The sequence below is a fragment of the Pezoporus flaviventris genome, unplaced genomic scaffold, assembly GCF_033815535.1.
Source record: "Pezoporus flaviventris isolate CSIRO_AGI_PZ_B2104156 unplaced genomic scaffold, CSIRO_AGI_Pfla_v1 ptg000040l, whole genome shotgun sequence".
Classification (NCBI taxonomy): domain Eukaryota; kingdom Metazoa; phylum Chordata; class Aves; order Psittaciformes; family Psittacidae; genus Pezoporus; species Pezoporus flaviventris.
Window position 1 is genome coordinate 4,071,421 of NW_026892588.1, and position 18,443 is coordinate 4,089,863.

Below are 18,443 nucleotides of genomic sequence, written 5' to 3' on the forward strand. Positions count from 1 at the left end.
ATAAAACAAACATAGCCTGGTGTTAACTTTTAGCTCACTTCTCACAACAGGTGTAACTGCAATATGCAGTAAACCTACAAGAACTTGGCTAGTGAAGTAACATGTACTGGATCCTCTGGTAATCAAACTTCTGCCTTTAGACAGCGATGCAGATATCCAGACAGAATCTCCTTATTTTGCATAGCTCTGAAACTGTTTCAACTCCTCTCTCTATTCCTCATGTAGAAATGTACCATGAATACAACTGGAATATGAGAAGGAATTTCCAGGTGCTCCTACCAGTTCCCATCAGGTAGATTTGCTCTTCTAAATCACTCAGAGCAAGGTACCTGTACACAAGTATTCTGATCAGCTCTTCAATTTTACTGAACTAAAGCACTGGCCTTTTTTGTTTAGGAAAGCCTGCAAATATGAACAGAATTCATACCATAGTTCTGAGCACACTCACTTCCCTTCAAATGGGAGCAGACACTGCTCAATACTTCAGAGGATCAGAGGTCACTGGCGTAAACAGTCACAGAACTGGAAGGCTCATCCGTTAACTGATTCAACATATGTTGTTTGTTTTTGTCCCCTCAATAGACTATGGGATTTTCCTGTAAAAAGTCCTACTTTAAGGTGAACTTCCCTTTCACTATCAATTGTGAATATTTTAGTGTTCAAGAGAAAGAACATTCAATCCACGTCTTTTTCCTGTCACAAATATCCTGTGAAGAAACAGCAAATACTTTTCAAACTTGTTTATAAAACCAGATCCATATACTTAGCAGGAAATTAGCACGGCAGTAAATTAGGGATTTCTTTGAAATGTTATTTCAGATAAAGGTAACACCAGGGGGGTAGGAGGTGGGGTGGACAACGGGACCAAGAAAACCCCAGACCCACAAACAAAAAACCCCCACAACAAACAAACCCCCCAAAATCACCCCCTGTTTGCAACCATATCTACTGCAATCATTGTTTTTAAAGCAAAACTCACAGTAACTAACATCACTGAATAAAAAAATTTAAACTGAAACCAGATGTTACTACTGGCATCTTCAAAACAGTGGAATTTTTCAAGGTTTTGCGATTTAGCTAACATTAAAATGTAACATAATTGTGTAGTGTTATCGGTTTATCTCAGTTTTTAAGGTATGAGCCCAGAAATATACAGTAAACTCCTCATATTTCACAATAGAATTCAGAATCATAACCTGTATTGTAAGAACAGCATTAACATTCCTCATAAAACTTTTTTTCTTCTAGTAAAAATGTACTTTCTTTGCAAGATCAAATAATACAAACACATACTGTTCCCCTTCCAGGTTAACAAGGTTCCCAAATACCTTAAATTACAAGGGAGACAATCAGAATAATGTAATCTAATCATAAGCACTTGCACTCCCATTAGAAAAGTTACATTTTTAAAATGGTCAAACCCCTCTATTAGAGCATATTTGGACACTGAAGTCCCATATACAAAAGCTGAGTACAAACCTCAGTGCACCGAAAAATACATGCACCACACTTTTAAATTGTCATAGCTACGTTTCACATTCTTTCCAAAACATATACAAAGGCCAAACTCAAACCAGCTCAATTTCATACTGTTTCTGTAACCCAGCATAGCAATTACATCAGTATTAAAAAGACAATGGGCTCCATAAATATATTCCACACCAATACTGAAAGCAAGCAAATCTATAGCATAATCAGTGCAAATGTTTCTGAAGACAGACAGTACTCACGTTAAGGACAGAGGTAATCATGGAATGTCGGAGTCACCTCTGGCAAGGCTGACACCAGGCTGCATCTGTTTCTTTTTGAAGAGATTTATTTCTTTTTGAGAGCCAAACAGCCAATGTAGAAATTAAAAGGTACTTCAGCAACAGCCTACCTTCCACAACTATTTCCTTCCTAACTAAACTAACAAAAATACAAGGGTATTCACACTGAAATACTAGAAATAATAAAGACAAGACAAAAAAAAAAACCAAAAAACAAAACACTCAACATTATACTAGAGATTTAGTTAAAAATTAAATTGCAGATCAACATAGCAACTTGCTACAAATCACAGTACTTCTCTTCCAAAATCCAGTTCTAACCAAAGAACCCTTTAACACTCCTCACTATACATTGACCTGTAAGTAGAAGAAAGTGGCATGGTATTTTTCACACATAAATACATGGAACCTCTCCTGTATTTTACGTCATTGCCATATCACATTCTTATGTCCTATATGAGAAACCCAACTATTTGTAATTTCCTTCTTCAATGTTAAGTGCTACTCAGGTCTTTACTAAGTCCTCATTTCACTAAGTCCTCAGGGAATTAAACTAGTAAATTATTAAACAATAAGTGATAAAGCTCAGTAAATAATCAAAGTTCTAGGAATTGCCATAAAAATGCTTAATAAATTCTGATAAACAGCCTCAAATATTGAATAAAACATTAAATAATCACAAAACCATTTCTCTTACACTGAATAGAACTGTTCTGTCTTTTCTTATAGTTGACTAAAAATCTGAAACAATCTCATTGTATAAGAGAGTTCCAACTTTGTTTTTTAACATTATGAACTTGATAACAAACACAACACTGAAATTCAATGTTTCATATCTGGGGAGCCTTAACACTTTTAATCTAGCAAAACCATTTTCAAGTTAGCGATTAACAAATCCCAATTTGAAATAGAAAACACATCAGGATTTTGTAGTAGACAAAAATAATCCAAGTGCCTTTTCTCCAAGTATCTCTTTTTGATTTCACATCAATATGTAAAACTATGCCTAGCTTCTAGAAAGAAAATAAAACCAAAATAAAATTTAATTCGGCATTTTCTTATCTGTGCCAGTACCCGAATGCAATGCATCTTTAGCACACAATGGGAAATTAAAGACACTCCCCAACCACCCATTTTTTCTGAAGCAACAGGACAAGGGGTAATGGGTTTAAACTGAAACGGGGGAAGTTCAGGTTAGATATAAGGAAGAAGTTCTTCCCTGTGAAAGTGGTGAGGCCCTGGAACAGGCTGCACAAAGAAGTGGCAAATTCTCCATCCCAGGCAGTACTCAAGGCCAGGCTGGACACAGCCTTGGGCAACATGCTCTAGTGTGTGGCATCTCTGCCCATGGTAGCGGGGTTGAAACTGGATAATCTTAAGGTTCCTTTCCGACCTAAACCAGTCCGTGAGTCTATGATTTGGGAAGGAAGCAAGAAATTCTCAAGAAAAAATTCAAAGACAACTACAGATCATCCCTGCAATGAATGGAGGAGAACACTGTCATAAGTAGTTTTTATTTGTAACTTTTGCCCCCATAACTCAGATAAATACTAAATATTTCAAAATGTTCAAAAGCTCACTATAAAAATGTATTTTGACTTTAGCCCAAGTCATTTAAATTAATGTGACCCTGATACATAGCATTTCTTGAAATGCAAAGACTATACTGTAAGAAATTTTATTCTCAGGTCTGAAAGTTATGTGGGACCTGCTTTTTACTGCATTTGTTAAAAACTCAGTTCTCAAATTATTTTATATATATATTTTTATATCTATATCTATCTATCTATCTATATATATATATATGCAGGAACCAACTCATGCAAGATGCACCCAGCATTAATATTTGCACATTTTTTACTAGCCCATTAGGCTGGAAATATTCATTTGATATCAACCTGCTACAACCAAAAATACACTCCAGATTGCTTGTATGTAACAAGAAGAAAGAAACTTAAGTTTTACAATCTAAAATATTTATGCCTCTCAAGAATACATAGTAGCACAAACCCATAATAAATACTTTCATCTCTAGCACTCCACCAACCAGATCATTCACCCAATCCAATGTATCATCCAGTTCATAGAGGCAATCACTACTAACAAGAGAGCAATTTTACAATAATTTAACACTCTAAACTGCTACAGCTCTCAGCATCCATCTTTATGGTTGTCACAATCATTAGTTTCACTTACTTGCAACTTAAAATCATGCTGTGATACAATGTACTAATATCTTAATAACTGTACCTTTAACTAAGCCTTCATGAAGCGTTCTGATTGATACAGAACTTTGCTGCTCATGAGTATTGCAAACATCTCACATCAGGGATTCCAAACTCATCTACAATGTTAATTAAAATGTTTTCCACCATGCTGCAAAACTTTTTTCCCCATTTCAACAACTGGAGAGATCAGACAATACACCACATCTGCATAGGCATCTCTGATTTCTCAATCCATCTTAGAAACAACTCTATCAATCTTTACAACTTTCAATTGTAATGTGTAAACTAATAATAGCACTTTCTTTGCAATGAAGCAGATGTAATAGGTAAAGAACTCAAATGGAAACAAGCAGACTCACAGTAACTACAGCAGAACACCGAATAGCAATATTTGATGATGTTGTGATGGGCTGCAACATCAATAAACACACAACTGGCACACAAATACCGAGGCAAACAAATATCAGGCAAACAAAATAATGGAGAAAATACTGACCAAAGGTATTTTTCTCCAGATGTGACTTAGGATTCCCAATATTAATGCAGCATAACACTATTCCAAATGTAATTCAGATCAACTGCACCCAGCTGAAACAGTAAACTGTTTTCCACCAGATGAATGTAACTGGATGAGCTGCACCACCTTCTATATGAGCTAATATTAGAAATGGAAATGTCTTTTTATATACCATCCTTAGGGTTTATAGCCAGAAGGTAAACTCATGAATTGGGCATTTAAGCACTATATAAAACATACTGTCATTGTTTCCACCCAAAAAATCTAAATCAATGACAGCTACTGAAAAGTGTTCTTCATATGGTCAACGCTCACTATGAAGGCCTGCTGAAATATTATCATGAAAGCCTTTGGTAGCACCTTTTTCAGATGCTGGAGATGTTTTATACCATATAGTAGAGATGATAAACCACAGCTCATACAAAGTCAAGAAGAAAACTGCACACATCAGAAAGCATACTGTACACCCCCAAAAGACCTTCTTACAAATAACTTTAGATAACTAGTTAACTTCACTGTTAATTTGCCATGCTCTTTATTCTTCTACTTTCCTCATAAAATTGAAGCTCATATTAAGCAGGAGATAGAAACAAATTATGTTGAAATAACTGAATGAATTGTAACTATAAAGAGATAAAAGATTATGAATAAAAATAACACAATAAGATAGTCTAAACAAACTAAAGATGGAGCAAGTAAGTTGTTAGGCATTTCTAGCAAATGAAGATAAAAAATTGTTTTCAGGAAAAAGAAAAGCAGAATCTCACCGCAAAAAATGATAGGGTGCTGTTTCCTAATGTAAACTTACTATTGCATTAGCTTTTTGAGTGGCAGAGAACACTGAAAGATAAAGGATGCAACTTCAAGCAAAGCCTCAAACCCTTCACTTACAACAGAAATATACATTTTTATTTACATTTTTCAAGAGTCCTCATCAGCTTTCTACCAAATACAGTAACACCTCAAAAAAAATACATTTCTTGCAATGAAGTGCACACTGTACTACTTCCACATCACTGACATCAACTAGAAATACATGAAAAATCTGTGAAGTGCTCTTGAAGAAATGCTTTAAAACTCACAACCTTAATGAACAACCAACCCCTTACACCATATGAAACAGTTTTGCATTGATTGCTTTAGAACAGATGAAGCCTACCAGTGTTCAGTCTTTCCTTTGTATTTCATCATTGTGACCCACACAGAGATAAAAATTTACAGAACTCTGAAAATAATGCATCACTCATTCCTCAGTGTTCACCAAACAAAATATATAACCTGAACCAAAGAGAATGTATTCCACAACAGACATATGGTGAAGTCAATGACCAAAATGTCACTTATACATGCGATGAAATCATTAACAACTTTAAGGGTACGTTGTATCGATTAAGAGGAATTAACAACCTAAGGGTAGGAAAAAACATCATTTTGAAGAGTATTGCTGTCTTCCTAACAGTAACTGGTACCAGCCCTAGAAGTATCACAGGCAACATTCAAACTGTGAGTTTAACACTGATATAGCAGCATGATCCTCTTCCTACATATGAACAGAAGTCAGCAAAAAAAATAAGCCTCTTTTCCAGTGACCTAACAAAGAATTAAAGTCATGAAAGCCACAAGCTTCAGTTTTGACTTTAAGACACCTGATGATGCATTTACAGTAAGTTTGAAATGCTAAGTACAAAGCACTACAGTCTATCAATATCATGAGAAACACCTACGTGTAAGGTCTGTGTTGGAAATTCACTATTCACAGTTTCCCAGCATCCAGAACAGATAAAATCAAAAGCAGGTTTCCCACCAAAGGTCTACACAAAGACAAAGCAACAGCTCTTCTTTCAGAACTACACCTCAAGGTTGAAATCTGTATTTGAAGCACTGATATTCCACTGTAACTCATTACTGAAAAAAGTATGAATGCTGGTCATTCAGTACTATCACCTTCAGCTGATTGCACAGTTTCTTAAAAACTGCAAGGCATTTTACACAAACGATGTCAAGCCCACAATTACAGCCTTGCAATATAAACCAGAGAGAACAGGGAGAAATGTAAAAATCACTAAGCATATAAATACCACTGGCATCTCATCTTTAAGACTTGGCTTTAAACCTCTAGAGAAAATTACCTCAGTTCAACTATTGAAATTTCAGTGAAACTGAAGGACATCCCCCTCAGAACCAAAGCAACACAAAGTCACTGAGTGCTAAGTCATCCAAGCACAAGAGCCACCAGTACACTTAAGCCTGTCACTGGTTTTGTCTGCATCTACTGAAGTTTTAACATACAGAGACAGTTCCTGGGTTTGTAAGAGTCCAATTCCAACCCACTGATGGGATGTTTCTTCCAGTAAAAACTTACTAGTTACACACTACTCCTAGCTTACCATTTCCCTCTCAGGAATGCAGAAGCTGAAACTCAGGGAACCATACTGCTATCTCTCAAATTGTAGGCTAGCGCCCATGGAACAGCAACAGTGGTCCTGGAAAGAGATATCATTACACTCCCTAGCACCAGTGCCAAAGTAAAGGTGTTTGTCAAAAAGCCATTTTTAGAAAGAATTTGGTCTTGTTATTAGAGAAAAATCAATCTGGAAAAAAAACACCCAAAAATTTAATATTAACTGAGCCTCAAACTCAGGGAGATAGGCCGAAAAAAATTTAAGTTCCACTAATGCAATACTTCACAGCAGGAATGAGAACAGGGCTAGAAACACAAAAGGCCTCACAGCTTTTACAAAACAAAGGAGCAATCAAGCTAAACCAAAACAAATAACCCACAGCCCCTATTTCCTTAGTCTCAACCTAAAGGCTTAATCAGACCACCACACCTCTTGCTACAGGAGTAAATATTTGAGTATCATGCAGAGTCAGGACACTTGACAGAACTGCCTGGCTTGCCTCACATGGTGACATTTCTATTGAAATTTCCTGGAACTGTACAGTCTACATTCCCCTCCCATTACTTATGAAGTACAAAAATCCCAGGCATTTGGACTTTCTTGATAAATTACTATTTACCTCTAAGAAACTAATTTTTCCTCTTTTAAACATGCTCTCTTCTGACATGAGATACCAGATACTCCAGTCTGTTTTTCTCCATTTTATTACAACATGCTGAAAAACCTTGTAACACAAGTTCATCCTTTTCTTACCCATGTCCAAACAGATTTGTAACACCTCGTTGACCATACCGTAATGATCCCAAAATCTACTATTTAGCAAATTTCCCAGAAAATAAACACCAATTAAGATAAAAATTTTAACTAATGAGATTAATTCTGAATCACTTGAGAGTGAAATTTCCACCATCCATAGATCCAAGTACTAATCTAAATCCCTTGTTCTATTAAATCCTAGTTTACAGCAAAGCTCAAACTTGAAAGATCCCATTAAATAATTACAGAAAATAATCAATATTTCTGTCAAAAAACACATCAGTAATTTTTCTGATTTAAATAATGCAGGGCAGCAACTACAATCCACAAGTAGAACCAGGAACCTCAGATGCAAAGTAGGAACTCCGGATATACTGCACATTTTACCACAGAAACACACTGGAGAGGCTAGGCAGGGTGAAAAGTAACAAGACTGTCCTGTAAGATTACCCTGAAGAATGCATTAGTACTGCAATATCAGAGTACCTGTACACTTGATCAGCTTTGCAACTGCCCCCTCTCTTTAAAAAAACCTACTCTGAAAAGTAGCTGGCATGCAGTACTTACTCCCAAGCACATAAATTAGTTTAGTTGATCCTGTTAGACCTTTGCTCATAAAATGAACAAGTATTGGTACATTTAAATATGTAAGTACCTGCACTATTAGGGTCTAAATAAAAGTAGAACTAAGGGGGATGAGGGAATCTATACTTGACACTTCAGAACAAATTTGTTGATGGACCTTCATACAGTTTTCCATTTAATAATCACAAATTTGAACCTGTTTTCAGAGAAAAGGTATGATAAAACATGTTTCATTAAAATGCAGATAAATGTGCATCACCTCTTGTCAGCTATCACACTTTATTGCTTTGTATCTTTATTAACTAGGGTCTTTCCTTCACAGGAGCTGTGACTTGTTTCCCATATCTCAAATCCATGTTCTGTACTAAGACTTGTTAACAGTTCCTACATAATTTTTTTGAAAAGCAAGCTCTTTCTAACCATTCCAGTAGCTGCAATATTTAGCCATTCCCATCTCATTTCTCAGTTACAGCAACATCCTTTTTTCTGGTATTGAGAGATTATTTCATCTGCATACATCTCTTGGATGTTATCTCTGCCTGTGTCTTTGCATCCTTCTCTCTTGTATCAAACATTAGCCTCTTATTCTCATTTTCAAGGGCACTGCTGGCTGATTACAGCTCTATTACCTCATTATACCAAAGGATTACTGCTTGCTCTGAGACTCCAACATTCCCTCATACAATTATTTTCTTAATTCTCTTAGGACGCTTATGTACTGATCTTCTGCAAACACAATAAAGGTCTACCCCATTGCTACCCCTGGATTGCAAGGTTACCAAAGGAAACAGATAAGATGCTGCAATTGAGGTCCGTGCCTGTCATACTGAACAATACTGGGGTTTGCACAACTCTTGTCATTTGACATGATCAGTAATGACCCATCTCCTGCTGGAACTGAAAATTATCTGAACTGGGGATGGTCTCTATACTCTGTGATCGTGTAGAAAGCAGCACAACACAAGCCCACTATGTAACTAATGGTTCTAGGCACTAAAACACAGACATAAAATACATTCCAACTATCGATTACAGACATCAAATACCCTAAATACTCCTCTAATTGTGACTAAGTTTACATAAACAGGGGGGGAAACAGCAGGACAATTAGAAGTCAGATAGCAAAACCAGGAACAACTTATCCACTGGGGGAGGAGGGGAAAAAAAAAAAAAAAAAAAGAGAGAAGTGTTGAGCCGTAGAAACATTACAATTTCCCCTAGCAGAATATTCCTCTGCTGCAGAGAAAGCCAACTGTGTCATAGCACAGATACTGGTTTCACACATATCAATTGTGCTCATACTCACAGCCACAAGAAAACCCTATGTTACCTACAGCAAATGCCTATTTGAAAACATTATTAGAAAAGTAACATTTACCTTCTTTGAAAGAAATCAAGCATCTGGGAGGAAAACAGTGTACAAGCAGCACACCCACATTCAAAGAAACTCCCCTCTCTCTGCACATTAGAATTTACGAAGTGAGGCTTTCACATCCACTCACACTGGGCAGCCATCAGGAGATCCGGCAATCAAATGCTGTCCTTCCAAAGGATTTACTAAACCGATAAAGATCCAGAAGGCACACCCATGCTCATCACCTTCACTCACATCTGGTTCCCCAAGCATGCCAGAAGTAAGGCTGCCTCTCAACTCTCCAGTGCAACTGGCGTCATATTTGAGACTTTTTTCAGTGCTTAAGTAACACTCCCAACTCGGATCAAGTGGGTGCCATTTCATTACACAATGCTGAAAATACAGTTTACTTAATATGGAGCTACAAAAAAGCATGTTGTAGTATCGCTTGTGTACCAGCCGATGAGAAGTGATTTGCACAGTACATGCCTCCTGAACAAATACTTGCTAAGCATAAGCATTACAAATAGATACAGTGACCATTCTTGTGAGTACACAGCAGATTTTACCCATTCAAGTGAAGTTTTCTCAATGGTTATTTCAAGCAGACAGTCTGATCAAAGAGAATCAGGACAAGTTACTAGAATTTGTTGCTTTTTGTGTTTTGCTTCTAACATTATATTACTTTCTACTTACACATTAAAGAATGTTGAAGTATGCTAAAAATGCGGGTATTTTTACAATATGGATTTGATTTTAAAAAAAGCCACAAACCTTAATCCAATTTTACAAGCCAACTAAGAGACAAGAAGTAAGTTTACTTGCATAAGACCACACAAGAGGTCAACAGTAAAGGCCAAGAAAATTTGAGGTCTTGCAATGTTAGCTTTTTAGCTTACTCTAAGACTGCACTTCTCCTTTGAAAGATGTAATAAGTAACAAAAGCTATGTACAAACACACAAACCACGATGTCAGAAAGCACTTCGAGCAGCTTAATGCCCTCTTTATTCTAAATGACAAAGCAGAAGCAGAGTCCTGACTAAAGGAAAACAAAACAAAAATATCAAGAAAAAGGTGTTAATGAATCTCACATATAGCTATTTCAAATTCCAGTATGATCAAACTTAACAGAAAAGTAAGAACACCTGAAATCAAGCCCTTTCTTGTTCTTGTCACCTATCAGGAAATACAATACTGCTGTCAGTCTCCTCTTTGAATAGAACTTGTAATTGAGAAAAAAACAGCAACTCAGACTAACAAACTTACTGCAGATAATTCCATAAACAAAGTCAGTGTAGAGGGTCCACATTCTAATGAAAACCAGAAGGTTTTCATTAGTATAATACTTTTTCCCCCCCTTCTCCTCCCATCCAGCTGAAGCACTGACATGCATCTGAAGACAAACCTCCCAACTCTGCCAAGAGAGCAGAAGGGACTGGGGTACGTAAACTCACTAGGGGCAAAATGAAACAAGCTGATTGGAATTTCAGCTTCCACTGAACAATTTGTTCACCAACACAAGGAAAAAGTTAAACATATGAAGACTTTGGGGAATTTTTTCTACCAAAAAGAATTCAAGTTGCTGAAGAAGTATGCACACGTGTGAGATGAACAACAAAAATTACATTTCAAATGTGTTAAAGAACTTCCTTTCCTTTGCAAAAAAACAAAGCCCCAAACCCCTGCATTAGTCAATTACTGGTTTTACCAAGCATGCTAAGAAACTGCTTTGCAAATGTAAGGACTTAGGTATTTAAATACTGTATTAACAATAGAGGGTCTCACCTAGATCAATCCAGTATAAGAACTAATCTAACTACACAAACGAACTTTTGGACAGTTTCAGACATATTTGAGCAGGTCTGTAGTATTAGTGGCAACTCTGCACAAGCATTAACACAAACCTTTTGTCTTCCAGCATCTACTTGCAGACTGTTGAAAGCACAAATCATACTCACTTGGATACCCTTTGCCAAGAACAGAAACCTGAACACATTGGCAACAGACTTTTCTCTACTCATGCTTTTCTCCGTTGCAACTTCTGATGGATTTGCCAATTCAAAAGGTCATTATTTTGACAGATACACTCTTTAAAGAGATCTCTGCTTGGCTGAGCTAAGAGATCTCACAATCTCAAACAGCCTCCTGCTATTCTCACCTAAGAAATCAAACTGCAATCTGTACCATTTAGAATCTGGATGTAGGCAACTATCAGATTTTGGATTAAAAGTAAGGATAGTACATATATTTTTAAAACAACATACATATTTTTCCAGTGTTCGGCATTTCCAGATTAGTAAACTCCCACATATGTACAAATTCTCTTGAAGAGCATATACATTTCCAAGTACATATATGTGTGGGGCCATAAATAAAAACAAATACCATTTTCATTGATGTCAGGTGATAAACAGTTTTCAAAACTGAATAAATGCTTTCTAAACAGATACTCAAGGGCACAAACACATGTGCATTCTTAAATGATGTTTAACAGCAAACCCACACTGATAAAAGTCTCAAGACAATGACTCACCCCTTCCTGGAAATATCAGTAAGAAGGTCAAATGTCTATGAACTAGACAATTGCTGGAAAAATACAGACAAACATGATTTCTAACTAAAAACTCAATACAGTTGTTTTCATTCTGAGCCTGAAGTAACTACACATCCAATAAGCAAGAACTTGATCCTTACATAACTTTCTATTTGGAAATCTCAGAGGTCTTCAGAAGGATGAGATAAGCAGCACAATGCTCCTGGTGAAAGACTGTAACCTCACAGAGGTTAAGCATTTTACCCAGTATCTACCCATGACAGAGGAAATGTGTGGCTACCCCATGCATCTGGAAAGGCTGTGATTTCATCCTGCAGCCACAAGACACATTCCTTGCACACATTCGCAGACCACAACAGCAATAAAAATGAATAAAAAGAAAATCCATACAGAGTAGTGCTTACAATCTTCAGGTTAAGCTGAAGGACAAATCTGGGGGAAAAAAAATAAAAAAAAAAATCAAGGTTTCATCTCACAAACATCTACATATTAAACAGAATACCACCTTTAACACAATATACGTTAGCATACTGGAAGTTTATGAAGATTAAGATTCAAAAGCAGAGAAGTTCCACACAGAATACAGCTTGATTTTTCAAGTGACTTTCAATTTTTTTTAACTGTTATAAACCAAAACAAATTTATTAGCATTAATAATGTTAAAGGCAGTATTCTGCTTAAGATGTAGAAACCTTGGTTTCAAACTGCTTTGAAAAAAACACCTTTATTTAGCAGAAAAAGAAAACCAAATTTTGTACTCTGGTGAGCAAAAACATAAGAAATTATTAAAAGAGAAATGTGCTACATAATACTTCAGTACTTTTTGAAGTCAACTTTTTCATATTTACATTCTGTGGATGTTTTCCATATACTTAAACTTGGCAACATTAAAGATTAGACATCACCACCATACAATTTACCTTCTTTCACAAAAAGAAGATATCTGATTTTAAACCACAAAAAGAAACAATGTCTGAAACAGGCATTGAAAGCACAAGAAAATTCTTAACAGCTTTTGAAAAACTACTGATGCAACTAGAAATTATTTCATATTTTTGAAAATGAAACTTGGGTTTAGGCACGGAATAAAATTTGTTTAAGCAAAGATTAGAAAGAGCACATCACCACATACACTTTGATCCTCCTTTGGTCCAAAGTAACTCATTTCCAAAATAGTATTCTACAGTGCCCGTGGTTTCTTAATTATAAAAGATGGCGTGCTTTGGCCCCAAGGATCTCACAACAATAGTATCATTAAATCTTCCATAGCCTTTTTTTTTTTTAATCATAAAATCTTAGCACAAAAGCCCTCAGCAAAATTTCTGCTTTAAATATTTATCAAGAGGTGAGAAACAGATGGCTAGACTGGTTCCACAGACTGAAACTCTTCTGACACAGTATTCAAACTCTCTTTCTGCCAACCACTATTAAGGAGTTGACACAGGTTCGAAAGACACAACATGCATCAAAACTTGAAGAACACCCTATGTGATTTTTTTTAAAGAGACAGCACAAACTCTTTCATCAGTTTCCAAGGAAGCTACTTCAGAGTGCCAATCACATGGACTTTTACTTGTCTCCACTCATTAAGCCAAGAACTTCATTATCGACCATCCTCAGTGAGCCTTTAGCATCAAAGCAAAAGCACTACATATTTGATTTAACTGCACAAACCCCCAAGACAACAATAACCACACATTCTGTTAAATATTCTATGCTAATGTTATTTGTAAACTCCACACCCCTCACAGAAAGAAATCCAGATGTACAGAAGTGTACACGCTGAACAGATGTTCACACTGAGTAATTCCTTAGCATATCATAATCCATCATTTTTCTTTCTAGATATTTACAGCTACAAAAAAAACCCCAATTTTAGTTCCATTTATTCTTGCCTCAGATATTGCTGCATAGTTTAACATAAGTCAGATGCGGCACCTTATAAAGCAAATAAGCAAGTCTGCCCAGGACTCCAATGTGTAAAACTCTTACTGCTCACGAGGTGAACACAAGCATGCTGGACTTGAAAAAAAAGTGTTAAAAAAGGCAAAACTCTGAAAAGTGTATCTAAATAAACAATTTTCCTATTACCAACGAAGTGCAGCCACGCAACTTTGTGATTATGTGCCCCCTTTCACCAGATTTCCTTTACAAATATTGCCTAGGAAAAAGCTAAATATTACAGGTAAGATTTAGCACTCAACATCAAATTCTCAGAAAATACAATTTCAACTGCGTTACAGAAGACAGTTCTCAGTACTCTGTTCTAACCACTATGAGAATATCACCATGCAAGGCAGTTCACTGAAGTATCTTGGGTTTTGGGTGGATGGACCATAAGGAAAATGCTGCAGAGCAAGCACAAAGATAAATGCACTGATGAGCATAAAACTGATTGTGGAATAATACTTCCAAAACTGATCAACATTTTTTGTTGTGATAAAAAAGCATAAAAGGGGAACACATTTCACACAGCACAGAAAACACTGCAGAAGGAAACATTTCTAATGTGACAGAATGTCTTAAATGAATCAACAGTTATTTTACTATTACTAATTCACATTGTTTCATACACTGTTATCAAAGGAAACACAACAGGGAGCATGCTGTTTAGCCAAGACATACTGGAAAGCACGCTGTTTTGGCCAAGGCACACCCACTTCAGAGAATAACGGTGTACTTATAGAAATAGTTGCTTGAAAAAAAAAAAAACACAACAAAACATATCTTCCACAGAAATAACAGCTCCAGAATTTGAAGAAGTAGCAAGTATTGGCCCATCAAAGAAAATCTTTCCCTTGTCATGTCCCTGATCACAGAATCAACCAGGTTGGAAAAGACCTTCAAAATAATCAAGTCCAACCATTACCCCAGCAATGCCAAGACCACCACTAAACCATGTCACTAAGGGCATCATCTACAGTTTTTGGACACTGATATAACCACTTAATTAGCATAAGCATCATCACAATACCAGAACAGACACATTAATTAAGTACCACACAAGTACCAGACAAGAGCTGCTTTCCCAGTCCCCTGATTTTTCTTCTGCCTCCTTATTTGTCTCTAAATTCATCCACACACACTTTCTACTTATCAGAAACAGCACAATGCATAAGACTTGAGGAGAAAAAAAGAAGTCAGAACTGCCAATCAGCATGAAATACCAATAATCAGCATGAAGAGATAAAATCTGACCAGGCAGGGTTAACCCCTGATACAAAATCATCAAATTTGTCTCAGTCAATCAGCAAAACCTACACACATATTTGCAAGTGTTCTGAAAAACTTACCATACACATACTAATCTTAGTCCTGAAAAATGCCACTTCGTGACCACAGCTGCAAACACTAATGAGGGAGAGCTTTAGGCTCAAGAAGGTCTCCAGAAAACCTGCGCAGAACAGCTCTCTGCAGCTGGAGACTCTTAACATCACGAGTTGCTTGTGCCCACCTGCCATTAGCAAACCCACAGCAGCTGCCTTCTAAAGCTGCACTGATGCTGGCAACAGGGAACCACGAAGGAAAAACTGCAGAACACAAACACATCTACGAGTTTATTTATTCCTCTAGAGCACTTTCTTTAAGCTCCACAAAGAGTGGTTTTCCTTGTATTTTTAACCTATACTTTGGCCAATTTTTAATTAATTTCATTCTGTGCCAGGTTTAAAAAAAGAATAATCTTTACTTGACGAACACAAGCTGTTAAAACAATTACAAAGTCAATACTTTTTTTCAATAGCTAAGAGAAGCACTCAATATTTTTCCAACTAAGAAAAGTTTGCTTTATAACCCTAGTATTTTTTAAAGTGTGATTAGATTCAACAGACTAAAAATAATCCACTTAAAGGATGCACATTTATGTAAAAACCTCTATTGTCCAAGTCTAGTTGTATAGCTCCAAACAGACCATTTTCTGCATTAAGTTACCTTACTAGTGTGGAGTTACAGATACCACCTGAGATCAAGAAAAAAACATAAATTTTTGCTGAAATAAAAATGTTGCAGCAAAACTTTCAGCTTAAAATTCTGTCATTATTCCTTCAAACCAACACAAAATAATTAAGGACTTCATGGAAAAAAAACCACAAACATATAGTAGGTCTAGATAAAATTCAGCTAGTTCCATGGCACTGTAAATGAAATACCCATCATTAAAAGCAAGTCTGAGGTCAAAACCCACCTTTTTCTATCTATTTCTTAAGCACATAAGGAAAGTAAACCCTTTTTTTTTCTTGAAAAACTGAACACAGTGGACTACAAAACCTTAACGGTTATTTACAAGCTGAACAAAGAAAAGAAAACTAAGAGGCTGCCAAAAATGCACAGAGATGAGCAAGATAAAACTCTCTTTTCTGAAGTGATACATATTTAAGTACTTACAGAAGGAAATCCAGTGCTCTCCTAAAATGCAAAGCCCCACTCTTCCAAACCACTGACCTACTACCTCCCATCTGAAGTATATACAAGCATAAGCTACAAAGACATACTTGTGCTGCCAAGATAAATCATGGCTTTTACTTACTCCTCACTGTCAATGTTACCAGGGTCCTATATTCCAGTTTCATTACATCGCTGCTGTCAGTACTTAGTGAGTGTATATTACCTGAATTCCAATCATGCCTGTAAAACCTACTTAAGCACGAGGCACTGCACAAAACTTTAAAGCCACCCTCAAACACCTTTAAATCGGGCTTCTCCACACCTGATGCAATGCTATTGCACGTTCATTTTGCATAGCCAGCCACGACTTATTCAGGTGGCTTCAGGAGCTTCACAGCCTCAACCAACCCCATACCCCACCTACACCGTCCGATTGCAATGCCTCAGCCTGCCTTTGAGTCCCCAGTTCACTCTGGCTGTCTCCGTGCTGAGCAGATCTTTGCTCCTTTAGAAACTAATAGCCCTGTACTAGAAACTACTGATAAAGGAATTTAATTCAACTTCAAAACAAAGAAACTATAAAGCTGGGTCCCAGCCAGGAGTTCCTGAACAGACTTCAAGCTACAATGTTTAGCTTCCTGTAGTTTATTCGTTTCCTGAGCACAAGTGTCTGCGCTTCACAGTCCTTAAAATCAAATAAACGAAGGACGTTATATCCTGCTCGGTACTACTACTTTTTTCACTTCAGCTTTCCCACGACCAGCGTCAGCTCCAGTAGGAAATCTGACAGAGAAAATGAAGCACAACACCACAAACACCCCTGTGCTTCCCTCCGGCAGATTCCCCCCGGGAGAAGCCCCTTCTGTACTGCCCTCAGCACAGCCGAAAAGCCCGAGGAGGAGGAGCGGAGGCTTAAGACCCGAAACCACTCGGACAGAGGCGCACTACCTGCCTCCTTGCTACCAAGTCTCCGTACTAACACCACAATACCATACAGGATCAGCCGATGTTCTGAAGCGCCGTTACAGACAAAGCTATACAATAGCTGCTTCCAGACAGTGGCGACGGCTCCAAACGCTCCACTGGCCCGAGCAGCCCCGAGGAGCAGCGCTACGACCGCGCGGCCCCCGCCCGAGCCGAGCCGGGACCCCGCCCCAAGCCAACCCCCCGGGGAACGCCGCCAGCCCCGTCCGCCTCACACCGAGCGCGCCCCCTCCCCTCCTTTCTCCTCAGAGGCGGGCGGGGGGCGCACACAAAGGAGCGCGACCCGTTGCGACCGTTACCGGGTGGAGGGCGAGACGGCGCGCTCCCCTCCCCACAGCCCCGCCGCGGGGAGCGCCATGGCGGCGCGCGCGCACCCGCACCCCGGCCGAGGCGCTCCCCGTCCCAACGCGTTCGCCACCTCCCTCCGCTGTGTTCAAGCGACCCCCGCCCGGCCCAACACACACACACGCCCCCTCCCCCCCGGTAGCCGCCGCCAAACAAAGCGCCTCGGCTTCCTCCGCCCCGCGCCTCCCCCGGGGAAGCCGCCTGAGTAGACAAGGGAAGGCGGCGAATCCCAGACACAATGAAAGGCGAGCCGGGACTCACCCACAGCTCCGTGCCCCAGCTCATGGCTGCTCCGTGGCCAGCGCCGGCTGCAGCAGAGGCGACAGCGGGAATGAGGCGTCGGGGGGCGGCCAGAGAAAGAGGGTCCCGCCGGGTAGCGCCGGTGTCCTCGGTCACTGGAGAGGCGGCGGCGACGAACGGCACCGCTCCCAACTCCAGCTCCGCCTGGCGCGGGGAGGGGGGCAGCCGCGGAGGAGGCTGGGAGAGGGGCGGGCCCGGCTGAGGGGAGAGGGAGAGGCCGCGGCGCTGCGCGGGGCCGCCACGGAGGAGGCGGGGGGGAGCGCGT

General features: G+C 38.7%; 1 protein-coding gene across 3 annotated transcripts in view; it reads right to left on the minus strand.

The window, feature by feature from the left end:
• The window catches only part of FNBP1L (formin binding protein 1 like), a 58,240-nt gene extending 39,797 nt beyond the window's left edge, over nt 1-18,443 (minus strand). For all 3 annotated transcript variants that reach the window (XM_061465498.1, XM_061465497.1, XM_061465496.1), the window contains exon 1: nt 18,140-18,443. In XM_061465498.1, coding sequence (XP_061321482.1) covers nt 18,140-18,163 — 24 coding nt within the window. In that variant the 5' untranslated portion in view covers nt 18,164-18,443. The remainder of the gene's footprint in view (nt 1-18,139) is intronic.